Here is an 18,283-nt window from a genome sequence, read left to right as displayed (position 1 = left end):
GGTCTTCTGACATCCTGCTCACATGTAACTAGGTTTCACTTTGCAAAAGGGGTTAGAGAGTCAGCGAATCCAATGGCTCCCGTGCCCCCGACTGCTTCATCAGAGTGCTCGGGGGTCATGAGGAGAAGAGGCAGCATCTAGGTGTCGGCAGGAAGCATTCAGTGATCCATGCAAACATAGCTGGTGTTTTCAGACCCCAAACTCTCAGGACTTTGGGAAACCAGGTGCGTCTCTCATCCCTGGAAAACAGCCTCACGCCACTGATAAGTGAAAACGGGTTCATGGCAGACACTAACAAAATGTGACACAGTTCAGCCTTGTTGACAATCTGTGCTCGATGGAGCAGCAGCAGGACTGAGGTACACTAGCAAATCTGTGAGGACATGGAGCTGGCCGGCTGGTACTGCAGTAGCAGGAGGTCCTGTAGATTCAAAAGGACTTGTATTGGCAAAGCTGCATGTGCTGCAAAATGATGATGTGCTGGCACGGCTGTGCGAACACCTGCACAGAGCCTGCCTGCTCGATCTGTGGATCACATTCATCGTACTAATACTTCCCTTTCACGAGCAACAGTTTCACTCTTAAGTTTCCAGCTAAAGAGAAAACTGTAGCGTAGGCAAGTCTACAGCAGGACTAACACCACACAGCCCAGGCACTAGAGCCAGTTAAAATTAAAAAGTACACTCTGAACATAACAGCAAGCAACCAAATCCAGGTCAAAAGGAATGACTTCACATGGAGTTTGTCCAGACTCTCACTTTCATCATCACTCCACACCCTGAAGTAGAGATCTGCCAGCTCCCCACCCCATAAATATTCATTAAAGCCCGTTTGTGATAGGATTACGTAGATAATCTGCCCTTTGTCATCCGTGAAGGCAGGACAATTCTCCTCTGGCAGTTGCCAAGATGCTAGTGCTACTATGATGTCCCGACTTTACCCACCAGGCAAGATTGTTCCCTCCTCCAGAGCCCAGAAGGTGCTTTTCATTTGCATAAAACAGAGCTGGTCGAAGCTGCCTTGATAGCTAGTATTGAGCAGACTGTAATGCAGGCAACACTCAATCCTGACTCTAACGATGTCCCTTGGATCAAGAGAGGGACATGCGCTGGTCCCTGTGGGCAGCAGCACTTTCAAAGGTGAGGGAGGCAGGGGACTGCACAGGCCATCTCGGTGGGCTGCGTTCGTCCCCCTGGATGTGACAAAGATTATTAGTCGAAATAACAACTCTGTGCCAATGGCAACCTGCAGGCTGACTGTGGTCTCTGGGAACAGACAGTCTCGGGGTCCAGTGCTGATCTTAGAGATGTCAGTGGGAATTTAGCCAGAGACTTCAGTGGGAGCACCAGTCCCTTAACTCTTCATTCAAGAGGATGTTGCTTGGACAAAAGAATCCATCCTAACGTGACAAGGCCCCGCGTTGCCCATTAGCTAACTGCTGCATCCAGCTGGAAAGGAGGAGAAACCCTAGGGTAGAAAGTTTAGGAAACACCCAGTTCCTTTAATTAATTCTAAGCCCGTTATAAATACAGCCCCCTGCTTACATTTGGGTTCCAGACGCTGGCTGCTTCCAATCAAACAGTCCCGGAGGTCAGCTCCCTTCTCTATCACGGCGTTATGACAGATGAGACAGCTCTGGAGGCTGCACCTGTAAGGGAAATACAAAAAGAAGTCGGATAGAGAATTTAGCTAGAGATTCAAGCAAGTGCAGTAACTAAGTGCCCCACGCTCTCTGATGAGCCTAACCCACGATTCTGTAGGCAGGCCGAGCTCTGATGCAGCCCCATCTCGCCTGGACTTTCCCCAAATTCCACACGTTCCCTGCCTATTGCGCTACTTGCTCTGATAGAACCTGCCTGCCAGCTGTCAGAATGGGTGCACAATGAATGGGTGCATGCAGAAATTACTGGATGACAGTTACACTGAGAGAGAATTTTTGCATTTAGCTGATTAGTAATAGGGGAGCAACCAGCACCAGATACTTCAAAGAAAGTGTAAGAACCCATAGCAGGCAGATGTAGGGTAATCTGCCTCCCAAATTAGGTCTCCTCCTAAACCATGAGGTTCAATATCCCTTCCACAAAACTATTTTTAGTATTAATTATGACAACTTTGGATATTCTTCTTATCCATATAAATGTCCCTTTTTGAATCTTGTTCAGTTCTTGCTTTCAGTGATTTCCAGTGGCTTGGAGTTCCACAGTTTTACATGTGGTGAAGTCCCCAGCCGTTTGAATCTTTGCTCATGAGCATTCCCCCCCTCTCTCCGGTTAACAGTTTCATTGTTCCGGCAGAATGCTGCAGCCATTGGAGGTAAATGGACAGGCAATCTACCATGTAGCTAGATAGAGCCAATCCCACGAGGGCTTTGAACAACAGGACGGAGCTGTAGAACTGGAGCCATGTGGATGTGGTTGTGGTGAGCCAAGACAAGACAGGCTTCCCCCACCCCGACCTGCCAGCCCTACAAACTCACCCAGAGCTCCTCCCTGCTCGCACACCATCGTCAGACACAGATTCTGCCACCCAAACTTAGACAGCAATTCTCCTGCTGATGTACGAGCCAGGCAGAATCCAGCCCCCTCTGTGAGAGCTGCAGCAAGTCTGCAGGGCTGAGAGGAGCAACCCCTCACTTCAGCCAGTAGAAGTTATCAGTTCAGACCCAGGAGCACACCAGGGGAGGTCTGGGGTGTAAGAAGGGGACACCATAAACACATGCTCTGACTACAACCATGCGTGAGCCCAGTCCCTCCTCCCCCACGAGGAAGGGCGACAGGGGTTCACTCTGGAGCTATCCAGCTCAGGTTGCCTCGCCAGGCTTCTATGAAAAACACGTTAATAAGATAATCAAGTAGGGAAAAGGCACCAGCCTGTCTTTGCTTTCTGTTCCCATAGCACTGTCCCAGCTGCTGCCTTTCCTGCAGCTCCAGTACTACCCAGCAGCTTGGAGGCCATCATGTTCCGGAAGAGAGCATTAGCTTAGAAATAATGTTTATCAGTAGAGGTCAGGTTAAGGATGAATCAGTTCAGCACAGACTCTCCGGTGATGCTGAGAGTTTTCCTAGCAAGGACAGAGCTGCCCCCTAACTAGGAAAACCTACCCAACGCCTGCCCCACACTCAAAGAGCCTTATCAGTGTGTCAGCACTGCACGGGCCAATGCTAGAGTATGTCTCCTCAGCCTCAAGTGCAGCCCAATCCTGGGTGGTCCCAGGACCCCTAACTCTTACTGACTACAAAAGGAACTGCTGTTGTACCAATTATATTAGACCAGTAAAAACCAGCAGGATCTTATTAAAGGGGACAAGGCAAAGATGCCACATTTATTATGATAACAATTTATGACTAATAACTAATATCTTAATTCTTATACACACACATTATACCTATTACCTATACACACACACACACACACACTCACATTATAATACCTAATACCTACACACACACACACACACACACACATTCATCACGTGTTCTGCAGCTGCTGCATAGTTACCAGTCCTGAAGATAGCTTAAGTTCATGGCTTGATTTTGCAGCTTGGGTTCGTAGCTTGTGGCAGCTAACTGGCCAGGAAAGCTGGGCACAAGGACAAGCTGGATCTCTGTTGGGCAGGCACTGATGTCCTTCCATGTTGGCAGCAGAATGTTACCCAGAGTTTCTCATCTTACCCTTTTTTTTATAGGCTTTTAGTTTGGATTCAAAGTCTATAGGTCTTGCTGTGTCACGCTGCCTCTGGGTTTGGATTGATCACCCATCAACTGCAGGCATGATTTTCAGCCTTGGACCTGGCTTTGATCTTCCTTCTGTTGTTCTGTTGTCCTTTTCTTTTTAGGGTGGATGCTTCTTACTTTGTTTAGGGCTGTTGTCTAGGTCTTCAGCCGTTGGTATTTGAACTTTGTCATCAGGACAGGCTGGGGCTGGAGGTTGATTTCATCATTCATACATACCTCATTCATACATTTAAACTAAACTAATAAGATTACAGCAGGGTTTGCAAAAATGAAGGTTGGAGGAAGCTTTTACAAAATGGAGTGAGTGTTTTAAAATGGGGTTTGAATTACAATATGGAACAGAAGTTACAGTATAGGCAAGTGTAGTGAATGGTGAACAGAAGTTACATTAATAAAGTGAACAATTGAAAACAATTTCATTTATCAGTTCCACACTGCAAGTGCTCAGCGCGTCTCGGCTTCCACCAACGGTTTAGAAGCCCTTACCACTACCCACCAGTGCACATATCTGCAGAGAAGGGACTTCGGTAGTGACTGATAAGGCTCAGATAGGAGAATGCTAGATCAGAGTGTGGAGAAAATCCTGGAGGTGGCTTGATAAGGAGAAACTGGGGTTATAACTAAGAAACAGCTCACACTGTCATCTTTGCACTGCCATCAAGGATGAGCAAGTTTTCCTGCAAACTGGGTGTGTGGTTGGGGTAGGCTGTGCTGATGCCAGGGAACCAGGTCAAGTGCTAGCAAACCAGGGGAAACCTGCCCTTCTTCACCGCCAGTGGTAAAAAAGAAAAAAATTACCACCTCCAATGGTTATAAAAGCACTCAAGCACACAGAATTTTAAAATCATTTGCAACATTGTCCCCCCAATCACGCAGAGTAGCAGTGGATCCAGTTTTTATTGTTCGGGTGGAGCAAAACTTCAGCAGATATAAACACATTTTGTGGGTGTTCCTTGCAATTGCTGACAGATGAAATGCAGCCATTTTGAAACCACTTGTAAATGCCTTTTTAAAAAGTATGCTCTGCAGGCTGCCAAGAGAACTATTCTGTGTGTTTATTTTATTTTTATTTATTTTGTAATGTAAAGAGCGAGGAAGGAACTTTTATTCTCTTGCAGGGTAAATGTCACATCTCAGGCCAAGTCTATTGTGTTCTCTAACTCTTTAGCTACTGCACTTTGTGGCTCTTTCAAATACTCAATACTGTTGTATCCTGGTAGGAGCTCTGATAGCAGTCAGTTTGATGAACATTGATTTACTGCATCCTAATGGGAACCACACTTTTCTTCCTAAAACATAGTATATTTTTCAACTTTTCAGCACTGGGAAAATGGATATCTTCTGACCTTAAAACTGGAGGACGACATTCAAACCCACAAGAACAACTAATTTGAGTCGTTTGATTTACAGCTGAAATTTCAATTAGAATTTGTTTTAAGTGCGATCGCACAGCGGAAAGTCTGGCAGCTGGGTGTTTTGCTGAAAATAAATAGACCTCTGCAGCATGCGGTTGCATTCTCGAGCGAGTGTTTTACAAGTCCAGTCCTGCAGCGGTAACTGATGTAGAAAGCGTATTCATTTGAGAGAGCGAGTGTGTGTGTGTCTCAAAGACAGAACGACTGACTTGGTTTTTAAAAAGTGGGAGGAACAAGAGGAAGAGTAGTAATGGCCAAGGAGGCAGGGGGTGGGAGGGTTACAAGGATTTAGGTCTTTAAGCTGCAGACCACCTAACAAGATCACTCTGAAATGCCACTAATTTCAGTACGGCCACACACTACCCCCCACCTCCTCTCCCCTCCTCCCCACATTGTAAACAACTAATCCCAGCAGAAAACAGAGAGCAAAATGTACACACATCGGCAACATTCCAGGCCCTTCTTTATCTTCTATTTATTTTTCTAAAAGGTCAGAGATTGTAGGGAAGGGAGAAGAAAGCCAAAAACGCCAGCCATCTCTTGTGTGGGCCAAGCCAGTGTCCAAACACACAACATGGAGCTTTTATTGCACTAGGCAGACTTTGCTCCCTTCCCCGCCTCCCAATTTGTGGCAAGATCTCAGAGCTTTAAACCAGAGGACAGGGTGGTCGATTGCATTTGAAAGAAATGTAAAGAATTGGGAAAGAATTCCATCTCCTGTCAAAGTTACAAATAAGGAAATATTAGTCCCAGAGACAGGCTGATTTATGCAGCCCTGGAACTGTTGACTTTCAGGCTGGCTATCAGTCTATAAATCAAACTCTTAAATCAAATCTGTCAATTGCAGTTGCAACATGCTAATTAAGAAAAGCAAAGCATCTACCACCTAAGGTAGTCAGCTCTCCCAGGGATTGTGGGACTGTATTCTTCTTAACCTTTGCAAAATATGCAATCTCAGCACACAAGGAGCAGTCTGCAGGCATCCAACACACAACCCATAATTACAGGCTACCCACTGATTATTTAGGACTGCATGATTAAAGTGATGAACGTTCCTGGAAGAAAGGGGCTTAAATAACGGAGGTCAAGACCTCAAGTGGAGCGCTGGCCCTAGACATACAAGCTTAGGAAGGTATGGATGTCGCAGGTTTGCCTTACAGCAAATTGGCTGAAATGGAGATGGAAAATATCAAGGGCCGCTAGCGTGATCCAGTTGTGCAACAAAAGGTGAAGTGTAACACACCTTGGTTGCCTATCCGATGGAGGATTTCTCACTGAAAGGATTGAGAAATCGAGGAGAGGTCGAGTGGGCTTTGGAATGGAGATGTACAAGCTCTGAGCAATGGAGCCCGGAGCGCTGTTCAAGAGCTACATAGCCGGCTGAAGAGAGGGCAGCACCAAAGGAGGTACAGCCAGTCCTGCTTGGCCAGGAAGATGACAGCCACCACAAGAGGCCTTCACAGTGGCAGCTGAAAAGCAAGAAAACAAAGAAACGCTTGGTGCTCTAGCAGCTGCCAATACCTTCCAAAGGAGTCTCTCTTAGCCAGTGGCCCAGGGACTATGACACACAGTCAAAGTGGTCAGACACTAAGATCATGGAAAAAATGGAGAGCTCCCAAGTCCATTGTCAGGAACCTAGAGAATCCTGAAAGTTCACTTTCATAAAAATACCTTTTCACATGTTAATAATGAGTTGGGATAATGCAACTCCACTGTTTATACACTCAAGTAAATCCCAAAGGCTACAGTAGACGACAACTGAATGTGCTTTAATTTAAGGGAATTTTCAAAGAAACCAGTTTGTTAAAAGAATATGGGCTTTGATCTCCAGCTCTCCCCCTAGGGGAGTAACACAAAACTTCTACCAACCCCCTAAGTTCTTAAGCAATTTGTATGATCTCTGAGGGTGTATTTGCTGAGGAACTTGTTTCGTGTCTCTTTTCTAGCCAGGTATATATACTGTGCTCATTACAATGGTATGATTGCATTACACTTCTCCTGCCCCACACCCTAATATTGAACTATACACTGTGTGTACTTGCCTGCATTCATATTTTCCAGTTATAATTCATGGGATCCTTCCCAAAACTGACCCAGAAGAACTGTCTCTGAGCTACCATCACTGGTGTAAGAAGGTGAAATACAGGTTTCTGGGCAAGGTGGACTGGAAAGTGATTCCTCACCTCTGACACTTCAGTTTAGTTACCTCTTGTTGATCTTGGAGTAAGTTCATCTGTGGCCCTTCATTTAGCAAAAAGTCCAGTTGTAATACAGGACAGACTGTTGCAGCCTTTTTCACTGTAGGAACCACAGTGCATGACAACTTGTCTCTCAGGATTCAATTGTTTACAGGTCCTCATTTCAAAGGCTCGAAACTGAACAATTATTCTTTAATTTCCAACTCTGATTTAATGCACAGGTTTGCTAGCTGACCCACCCCAAGCAGTACATGACAGGATGGCACTCTCCTTGGGATTCTTCAAGTGCAGTTCTTTGCGGTATTGTGGGGTGCCCCACTTAGGCCACGTCCAGACTAGGAATTAAAATCGATTTTAGATACGCAACTTCAGCCACGAGAATAACGTAGCTGAAGTCGAATTTCTAAAATCGAGGTACTCACCAGTCTGGACGGCGCTGCATCGATGTCCGCGACTCTCCGTGTCGATTCCGGAACTCTGTTCGGATTGATGGAGTTCCGGAATCAATGTAAGCGCGCTCGGGGATCGATACACCGCGTCCAGACTAGACGCGATATATCGATCCCTGAGCAATCAATTTTAACCCGCCGATGCCGCGGGTTAGTCTGGACGAGGGCTTAGGATGTCACATTAACCTCCATTCAAAGTGAGGCCATTTGAGAAGTTTTTTTCTAAATGCCTGTCCTGCCGGTGGAGCTGAAACCTGACAGCCAAGCCAGGTTCTTTCCTCCTCTCACATTAGCAGTTAAAAAGGTTCTGCAGCCCAGTTCTGCCTTAGGCTACATTTGTTCACTTGTCATGGTCTTCAAATGACACTCTCCATTACACCTGTGCAACCCCATCGTTCCCACGGGAACTTGCTTAACAATTGTGTTGATGCTACAGAAGCTCACCTCGCTCTCCCATACCTACATGAGGGAGATTTTCAAAGGTAGTTAGCTGCAGAATTCCCATTGGAAGTCAATGGGAGTCAGGTGCTTAACTGCCACATGTGCCTTTGGAAGTCTCCCCTCTTGGATCTACATGGCTAGCAGGAGCAGAAGCTTATTAGTATCTCTGAAGCCAGACAACTCTGACAAGACACAAGGAGCAGATCAGCAGAGCTGGAAGTGGTCATTGCACAGTCACTCTTCAGAGTGGAACAATGCTTTAAGCTTAACCTCTGCTGTCACTTTTATTTGAACCAAATGTTCTGAAAACTGACAAGAGTTCCTTGTGCTACCAGGGAAACATCTGTATCCATGTTAAAAAAGTGGTAATATATGTAATACAGCTTGATGTAAAACAATGTTAACCAAAAGTAATCTCTTTGGGGAGATTATTGATAAAAACAGCTCAAACATCCACAAGATGTAGGTATTTTATGAGGCGGAATGCCCTAAATATATATAAAGTGGACTTCAATAGAGTTGAAGGTGGCTGAACGTCATCCCTCTGAGTAGCTCAAAGTTATTCCTTTCTAGAGGTTCCCGGAATGACCCACCTCTTCCATTTCATCATTTAGACAATATGCTCTTTGGGGCAAGGATTGTACTTTGTTCATTTGCAGGGCATGAAGCATGTGGCTGTTGGTTAACAAATAATTCACAAAAACAATAACTGATCAAATGTGCAGACAACACCCAACATTGGAGGCACAACAAACAGAGATCAAGAGAAGACAGAACCCAATTGCAGTGTTACCCAGAGAGATTAGACCTTACAGTGGAGATTTGCTAAATGTAATGCCCTACGTTCAGGGAGAAGAAATAGAGAGCCCAGAACAGGCTGCATAACCCAGCAGCCATGCAGCTCACATTTAAGAAACTCAGGCCCCAACTTAGCAGAGCACTTACAAACCTATTTAACTTTAAGCATGTACATAAAGTCCATCCCTATTAAGCACATGCTGAAATGTTTCTCCATAACTGCCCTAATTTGACAACTTCTACTGCTGCCACAGAGAACGTGTGGAAGTGGCGCTGGAGGAGAGAACTGCCATCTTAAAAAGTGGTGCACGATATAAAATGTTTGAAGGTCACAGCATGAGCACAATTTTATTTTCAGCTTTGCAAGCTACTGGGTTCGAAGCAACTGTATGTTCTGATTCCTTCTCATGAGGGGACGTGTTGTAAAACACATTTTACAGTGCCACACAAATGGTGCCTTGGCAGTGGGATCTCTCCTTTGTACTGGTATTATCCAAAGGGAAAAATAAGACCTCTTCTATGCTGAACCCCTGTAAAATTCTTCATTCCATCCTGGATTTAATTAGAACTTTCTTCAAATCATTCCCAGTTTCATACAGCAGGTGCTGATTTAGCACTATCAAGGAAACAACCAATGAACTTCACAATCAATTTGCAGTTAGTAGTCAATCCAGCTTGCTTTGTTTGTTGTTTTCTCCCTTTGTACATGTTCTCATGGAAAGTAGCATTAAATTGGAGACATGTGGTAAACTAGAACAGCACTTAACTAGACACATGTGGTCCCTCTTAAGCCCATTTACTGAGTAACAACTACAGCAAGCATTTGTGCTCTCTGCTTCAAGACAGGTAGCTGGAACTTGTTTAACAAAATCCAACACGCAGCTTATTATCTCACTATGTCTGACCAGGGAAGATCCCAGTTTTGGTCAATATAGAATCAATGGTGATAATTCTCGCTCATCTTTTGCCCTGTGCAACCAGATCATGTCCAAATCTTGCTGCTTATTCCTCTGTACAGGTTTTTAAAGTTACCAGTTTCTTTCTCCTATGCACCCAGAATGCCTATGGTTTCCCATCCTGATCACTGTAAGCGCCTCCTCTTCATCCCACCCAGCGGCAGATCCAGGCACCAGCACTCCACGCATGTGCCTGGGGCGGCAAGCCATGGGGGGTGCCCTGCTGGTCCCTGCGAGGGCGGCAGTCAGGCGCCTTCGGCGGCTTGCCTGCAGGAGGTCTGCCAGTCCTGCAGATTCGGTGGTAGGTACGCCGAATCCGCGGGACAAGTGGACCTCCTGCAGGCCTGCTGCCCAATCCGCGGGATCAGGGACCTCCTGCAGGCAAGCCACCGAAGGCTGCCTGACTGCCATGCTTGGGGCGGCAAAAAAGCTAGAGCCGGTCCCACCTCAGGTTTATATCAGAGACAGCTGCTAAGACCTCACCTCGATCGCTGAACCCCGCAGGTTCACCACATCAGCTTCTTGTCCTCAAGGCCCTTCACAACTCCACCCCTCTGTTTGTTTGCTCATTTTTTATTACACTGGCCAGCTTCTCTCACACGTGTTTCTGTTCTGTCTTACTTTCAGCTCCTTACACATGAAACAGCCTCCCTAAAGGGACACACAAATCCTCTGGATAGCTCCAAACCCACTTGCATTGCAAAGTCCCCAAGGATTCAGCCTATTCACAATGGCACAGATGGGAATTGTTGGAGCTTCATTCATATAGTTATGAAAACCTGCAAATTAATATATGCATACATATTTTGTATATACTTGATTGTATTCCCCCCCCTTAATATGTACAGTGTCTACTTAGGTTGGTTGCTAAATGGGGCAGGCACTGTGTCTTTGAATGCATTTGCATAATTCATTAGCACAACAGGGCCTCCATCCTAACAGCTGTTACTGAAAAATAAATAGAAATAAAAAGAAGATGACGAAGAAATATAACTAAGTTTCCTTTAATGAGCCAGTATTCTTTAAAACCCTTCCCTATTCTTACTAGTGCTCTTCTGGGTTGCAAAATCAGATACAGCAATAATGTGGCATTTACTTTGTGAGAGAGTACGGGAAGTGACTGCTTTACACTAGTGGTTTTCAAGCTGTGGTCTGCGGACCCCTGGGGTCCACAGACTATGTCTAACATTTCCAAAGGGGTCCACGCCTCCATTTGAAAATTTTTAGGGATCTGTAAATGAAGAAAAAAAAAAAAAGGTTGAAAACCACTGCTTTACACAGATGGGCATGGTCAGATGGCTGTACAGGTGAGAATGGCTCTTCACTAGGAATGTTGGGTTCAGATATCTAATTATTGTACTGTCCAGACATTTTGGTGTGTGGTCAAATAACAGCTGAAATTCTGTTCATTGATCTGACAGACCTTCCCTGAAAGAGACACTAAAAAGGACACAAATATGCCCCATATCTGGAAATCATCACCAACCCCTCTTTACCACACAGTCTTAGAACCAAAGGGACAAATTTCTTCCTGGCGTAACAGAGTTCAATGGAGTGGCATCTGCTTACACCAGCGGTGAATTTGACCTAAAGCATGTAGGTTTTTCTCTCTTCCCGCTCAGCACTGCTGCACTGGAAGAGAGATACCCGGAGAGTCCGACCCACATTGGGTTTAGATGATATTCATATTTGTTTATATAGTGCCAACATGTAATAGCTTTGCAAATACATAAGATGACAAGGTCCTTGCTCAGAAGTGTTTACAATCTAATCTATAAACCATACTCCTTGCACTCAGGGATAGCATGGCATTTAATAGAGGTGGTTTTTACCTCCCTGGGAAAAACCAGTTAACCCCAGTTTAAGGCATTTTCTATTTCAAATACTGTTCTATTAACTACATTACATATAGTTTTAGTTAAATATTCAAATTGTGGCTACATAAGGCAGTAGATTCATAGATTAACTTGGGGTTGTACCAATAAAACTGCAGTGGGCATAATAAGAATGTGTATAATTGTAATATTGAACATTAGAATGTCTGTATTCATTTTGGTTGGGTTTTCTCTCAAGGAAGTTCCAGGGCATGACTCATATTTCTGTTCTGAGTATTATATAAACAAAAGTCAGAAACATTCAATTGTATGAAAACACCAATAATGCAGTGCTGTAGGCTTGCAGGATTAAGCAAGCAGAAGCATGCAGCATTACAGATGACCAGTCTAGGTCCATTTGGCTATGCAGCATTCTGGCGCAGAAGACCAACTTTGATGTAGTGGACAGACCTATCCCTCAGTTCTGAATGGATGTACCCAAAGTTTGAAAAGATTCAGTCTATGCTTGCTGGACACTAATACAATTATTTTTCCTGGGGTTAAGCCTGTATTTACTGTCCTCACCTAGATTTCCCCCAGGAAATTGCCAACTCTGCTTGCACTTGCACTTGGATTTCGTGATACACCTTCTCATCGACACGGCCTATTGGCAAGGAAAGGCTGACTTCATAGGGCTTGCAAGATTGTCATATTTGTTACTTGTCAAATTTGACAGTGGGCCTTTAAATCTATTGCTTATACATACAATATAAAAAATAAATCTGGCTAATAGGCAGAGACTAACCAAAGTCAGAACTCTGCCAAATATGCTCACTTTAGCAATGAGCTCAACATCACTGCCACTGGGGAGGACTTCCACTAGCACAGAAATGCTGATATCATAAGCCACGCACCTAGTTATTTATGCCTTACACATTACGGTGAGAGTAAGAATCTCACTGAAATCCCGCATCTCTCTTTGCCCATGCATGTGTCACACGCCAACACACAAGAATTGAAATACATTTACACCTTGAGTTTGCCATTGAAAAATTAGTATAATTTCACCCCCTATGGCACTTTGGTGAGTCACAATGACTCCGTAGAGTCCAGGCTTAACCGGCACATGTAACAACGTAGTCACTTACGCTACATGCCTATAATGTTCTCTCATTTGAACATCCCAGAGGTTTTTTCATTGTCATTTTGTTGCCAGAAATGACAATCTGTTTAAAATCTTAACTTTGTTACAATATTTCTTTCAACACCTAGTAAACTCCGGTTAGCTGCACTCAAACAAGCCAGGCTATAAAGCAGTCAAGCGCTTTAAACTTGACCTGAGCCACCTTCTGCAATTCCAGTCCTGCGCCTCTCCTGAGCAGAGATGGCCAATTGTGTCAGATTGGCTGGCGAGTGGTTGCTATTACTCCTTTCAGAAAGGAATCTTTTCCTGCCTGGTCCCTTTTGGCTTTTTGGCATTCTGCTTGAGGAATTAACAGCATTTTTTGTTGGGGAATCTTATGACACATCAGTTTCAAATAAATCCACGCAACTGAGACTGGGAAAAATGTGACATTTTTACAGTTGAAGGCAAAGAACTTACAGAATTTCAAGCAAAGCATTATTGTGGAGTGGCCACATGACAGGACTGAGCACACAAGGCATGAAGGCAGATACAGCCCCGCCCCTGAGGACTGTCCAGGTTTAAACTGCATCCATGCTGGAGCATGCTGACTTCAGAGGGTAAGCGCCTCAGGACAGGAGCTGTAACTTGACAAGACTGGATCCTTCTGGTGCCCATTTTTAACAGACATGTAAGTTAAACCCTGGAATGATCTGCCAATAGGGGGCGGGGTGGATTCTGAATCACCTGAAATCTTTAGATCACAATTGGACGCCTCTTTCTGAACAATATGCTTCAGCTCAAGCAGAAACTATGGGCTGGATGCAGCAATAACTGGATGAAATTCTCTACCCTGTGTTATGCAGAAGGCCAGACTCCATGATCACGGGATAATGGTCCCTTCTGGCCTTAAAAAAACCCAACAACTCTGAATAATGGCTTTGCTTCCGTCCACTCTGATTAAAGCACTGCTGTAGCAGGCAGAGATTCCTGGGCTTGTACTCAGAAGGTCCAGGCCTCATAGGTGTTGATTTAATTGGGAATCCTGAGGTAATTCTGGATCATAAGCATCTTGCCATCACCTCCATGATGGCTTCCTGCTTTCTAAGGAAAGTGCCAAACACAGTATCTATGGCTGATGTGGAAACTCTTACTTACCAAGGGTTGGTTATGCCTGCCTGCTGCTTCGCTAAAGGTATTAGTCAAGGATGCAACAAAATATGTATCTTCGGTTCATAAATCTACTATATGGTTACTATGATACTGACTTCCAAAATTCAACAAGAATTCTAAAATAGTGTTTACTTATAAAGCTGGTCATGAACCTTGTGCTCCTTTGTCTGAGCTCTTGACGTCTTGCGCCCTCAGCTAAGCTTTGAGCTACCCAAGGATGAGAATCTTCCATTATGTTCCCATCTCTCGAATTTTTCCCAGTGAAACTCTTGGATTCCATGTCCAAAGAGCTTAGATGATGCACAGGGTCCTTCCGGAATTGTAACACTAAGAGTGCATTTTAAACACACACACACACACACACACACACACACACACACACACACACACACCCCTCCAAATCTTCAACTGCCCTTTCCATGATTATTACTACCATGGCTCATAGGAGCCCAGTCACGGACCTGGACCCCCCCCCCCCACAGACCAGAAACACAGTCCCTGCCCCAAAGAGTTTACAATCCAAATAAATCCCATTGTGTAGAAAACTGAAGGATCAAATCACTCTCAAAACTTTGAGCCAAGATTTCAAAAAATGGAGGGGAGGTGCTAAAGTTAGGCTCCTAAATCCCATATTAAAACACCTAAATAAGTGGCCTGATTTTCAGAGAAGTCAAGCTTTGCTGGGAGCGATGATCTATGTAAGCGACCACTCCAGTCTACTTCCGAGGCACTACATGAAGCAAGTTTAGAGAGCTCAGTTCAGCATCGTGCTGGTTATTTACAAGCAGTACTTTCTGTTCAGCAGAGGGATCAGGATGGAACTTAGTGATACCAGCTTTCTCTGTAATCAGCAGTGTCTCCCCGGGTAACTAGTTTCAACTGTCATCAGTCTGGCACTGCCGTGGCTGCCTGCACTAAAATGACCTGTAGTCAGAGGACTTTTACATCAAAGACTTTCAGACACACAAATCTCAGAACGCCTTGGTACTGCACCTCCTCCACCCCGACCAAAACAATAAGTAGAAAGGGCAGCCCCAGCTGCTAGGCAGATTGAAGATTTGACCCTGCTTTGGAGGACAGGGTCAAAATTCAAAATGATCTGGACAAGTTGGAGAAATGGTCTGAGGTAAACAGGATGAAGTTCAATAAAGATAAATGCAAAGTGCTCCACTTAGGAAGGAAAAATCAGTTTCACACATACAGAATGGGAAGAGACTGTCTAGGAAGGAGTATGGCAGAAAGAGATCTAGGGGTCATAGTGGACCACAAGCTTAATATGAGTCAACAGTGTCATACTGTTGCAAAAAAAGCAAACATGATTCTGGGATGCATTAACAGGTGTGTTGTAAACAAGACACGAGAAGTCATTCTTCCGCTTTACTCTGTGCTGGTTAGGCCTCAACTGGAGTATTGTGTCCAGTTCTGGGCACCGCATTTCAAGAAAGATGTGGAGAAATTGGAGAGGGTCCAGAGAAGAGCAACAAGAATGATGAAAGGTCTTGAGAACATGACCTATGAAGGAAGGCTGAAGGAATTGGGTTTGTTTAGTTTGGAAAAGAGAAGACTGAGAGGGGACATGATAGCAGTTTTCAGGTATCTAAAAGGGTGTCATCAGGAGGAGGGAGAAAACTTGTTCACCTTAGCCTCCAATGATAGAACAAGAAGCAATGGGCTTAAACTGCAGCAAGGGAGATTTAGGTTGGACATTAGGAAAAAGTTCCTAACTGTCAGGGTAGTTAGACACTGGAATAGATTGCCTAGGGAAGTTGTGGAATCTCCATCGCTGGAGATATTTAAGAGTAGGTTAGATAAATGTCTATCAGGGATGGTCTAGACAGTATTTGGTCCTGCCATGAGGGCAGGGGACTGGACTCGATGACCTCTCGAGGTCCCTTCCAGTCCTAGAGTCTATGAGTTTATGAGTCTATGCCCACAGCTACTGTGCAGTGTAGATAGAGAGGCAGGAGTTTTCAGGTGACCTATGATTTCAGTTCGATCAGTAGTTTTCCTCTATGTAAGTCAGCGCAGCCATTTGTCACAGAGCTCCAGGGAGCTGTCCAGAGGAGAATAAGAGCATTTTCCACGCTGCTGCATGTCACCTGGGCACTCAGCATCTCTCAGCGCTTGCACTGTTCCATGAATTACCTCCTCTAGCAGCTTTCAGCTGCCCGTCTCTCCAAACTTGGTCAAGCATGTCCACCATTCAGCACATATGTAATATCTGTTATTTTATTGTTTAACCGATGGACAAATTCGCTGTGCAGTGGGAAACATGTTAAGGAGGAACGGCTGATTATTTCCTCTATGTTATTAACTTCTTTAATCCTTTTGTAATCTCTTATGACGGGATTCAAGTCCACCCAAATCATTTACCAAGAGCCAGGTTACAGAATAATGTCGTACTACGCCTGCTTTCTTCTGAAGATTTCACAATAAAACTGCTTTTGGTCTGCTGGACCAAAACATGTCAATCATCAATGGAGAAATGGATCGAAATCTGAACACAGTATGAAGATGCCACTGTACAACATGGTCCAAAATTCCTTGGTTTATTTCTTTTGGAAGAAGTTGTCTCAGTCTGGAAGTATCATCCAGGTGATTACCTCAGGTTTTTGCAAGACTAGCTAACCACAACCTCAGAATGCCAATCCAGTTTTATGAGGATGCACCTTTGATAGCTTCCACGGGAGCAGATGGGACTATTTACCCATCTCCAAGAGCTGGTGTTAAATTTCATGAGGAGGCTTCCAAAAAACTCTCTTTGGTTGGGAAATGGAATTTTGTGAATCCTTAAACATCAGGAAATGCGGCAGTTCCTACAGCATCTTGGATTCGCACTGTAATGACCACCGTTTGCACTATCTCCTGGAAGTGCAAGGTGGTGGTGTCCACGAGTTTCAGAGAAAAACCTCCTGGCCTCCCTTACACATTATTTAATGAATCAAAGCCTCTGAGGTTGGCCTCAAACACTGTAACCACACACTGCAGTGTTCATGCAGGTTCTTCAGAGTGCCTTTGGCTTCACCTCTACGTGGGCTATTACAGCGCTAACCGGCAAGATGGAGCCAGGTGCCCATGGCTGCTGGAAGGTTTGCACCTCTTTCACTGACAGAGTGTGACGAACTGGGAAAGTTCTTAATGTTTTCTCTGAATACTGTATTGGTGCCTCAGTGTCCCCACGGCAGTTCTTAAGTATCTGGCAGAGCAATGGCCAGTGCGCCTAAATGCCTGACACTCTGTCTCCTAGCAACTGATGGCCTGGGCCCCTCCTCTGCAAAGGTGCCAGCTGAAGGTGTTGGAGACAAAGGGATCAGGTGACCTCCTGGCCCGGGAAAGGGGCTGAGCAGAGAGGAGGGGCTGAGGGAGGGGTTGTTAGTCTGGAGCTGGCTGGGGTCGAGGTTGGAGGGCAGACCTGGGGGTCTGGCTCACTGCCCCCCCAGAATGGACCCAGCCGAGGGGTCCGGTTCGCTGTATCTACAAGCTCTGTTTTAGACCCTGTTCCTGTCATCGAATAAACCTCTGTTTTACTGGCTGGCTGAGAGTCACGTCTGACTGCAAAGTGGGGGTGCAGAACCCGGTGGCTTCCCCAGGACCCCGCTGGGGTGGACTCGCTGTGGGAAGCGCACGGAGGGGCAGAGGATGCTGAATGCTCCAAGGAGAGACCCAGGAGGTAAAGCTGTGTGAGCTTCTTGCCCTGAACAAGTCTGCTCCAAGGTAGAGGAGGCTCCCCAAAGTCCTGACTGGCTTGGTGGGGAGCAGTTCCAGAGCATCGCCCGGTGACTCCGTGACACAGAGATCATGAATGGTTCCTTCCAGGAGGGCAATAGCCCTTAACCAAATGCTGACTAGGCCCTTGCTCAAGAAAGCACCCTTTGATGATTGTGCTCTTGCCATGAGTGTGCTGCCATAAACATTCCTTTTCGGGGAAAATTATTAGAAAGGTCACAGTGAAGCGGCTCCGGGTTGATCTAAATCACTCTGACTTCTCTAGATCCCTAACACTCTGATATCAGGACTGGCCATAACATGGGGACTGAATTACTGTCACCACTTGATCCAACCCACAAGTTGGGGTCTGCATGTTAACTTTGTGAGCTTTTCCGGTAGCTCTTCATTTGGTTGATTATGAGCTGTTGCTGATGTGCCCAAGAGACCAGGTAGGGTGCATGGGCTTGGTTTTTG

General features: G+C 45.2%; 1 protein-coding gene across 6 annotated transcripts in view; it reads right to left on the bottom strand.

Annotated features, from left to right (window-relative positions):
• EIF2B3 (eukaryotic translation initiation factor 2B subunit gamma) overlaps nucleotides 1–18,283 on the bottom strand; it is a 145,878-nt gene that overhangs the window by 15,055 nt on the left and 112,540 nt on the right. For all 6 annotated transcript variants that reach the window (XR_004001481.1, XR_004001482.1, XR_004001483.1 and 3 more), the window contains one exon: nucleotides 1,545–1,648. Coding sequence is in view for 1 of the 6 variants with exons in the window: in XM_030571409.1 (XP_030427269.1) it covers nucleotides 1,545–1,648 (104 nt within the window). In the remaining 5 variants the exon portion in view is untranslated. The remainder of the gene's footprint in view (nucleotides 1–1,544; nucleotides 1,649–18,283) is intronic.

Source organism: Gopherus evgoodei, chromosome 8 (genome assembly GCF_007399415.2).
Source record: "Gopherus evgoodei ecotype Sinaloan lineage chromosome 8, rGopEvg1_v1.p, whole genome shotgun sequence".
In the NCBI taxonomy this organism is placed as follows: domain Eukaryota; kingdom Metazoa; phylum Chordata; order Testudines; family Testudinidae; genus Gopherus; species Gopherus evgoodei.
This window is presented reverse-complemented; position numbering and strand designations above follow the sequence as displayed.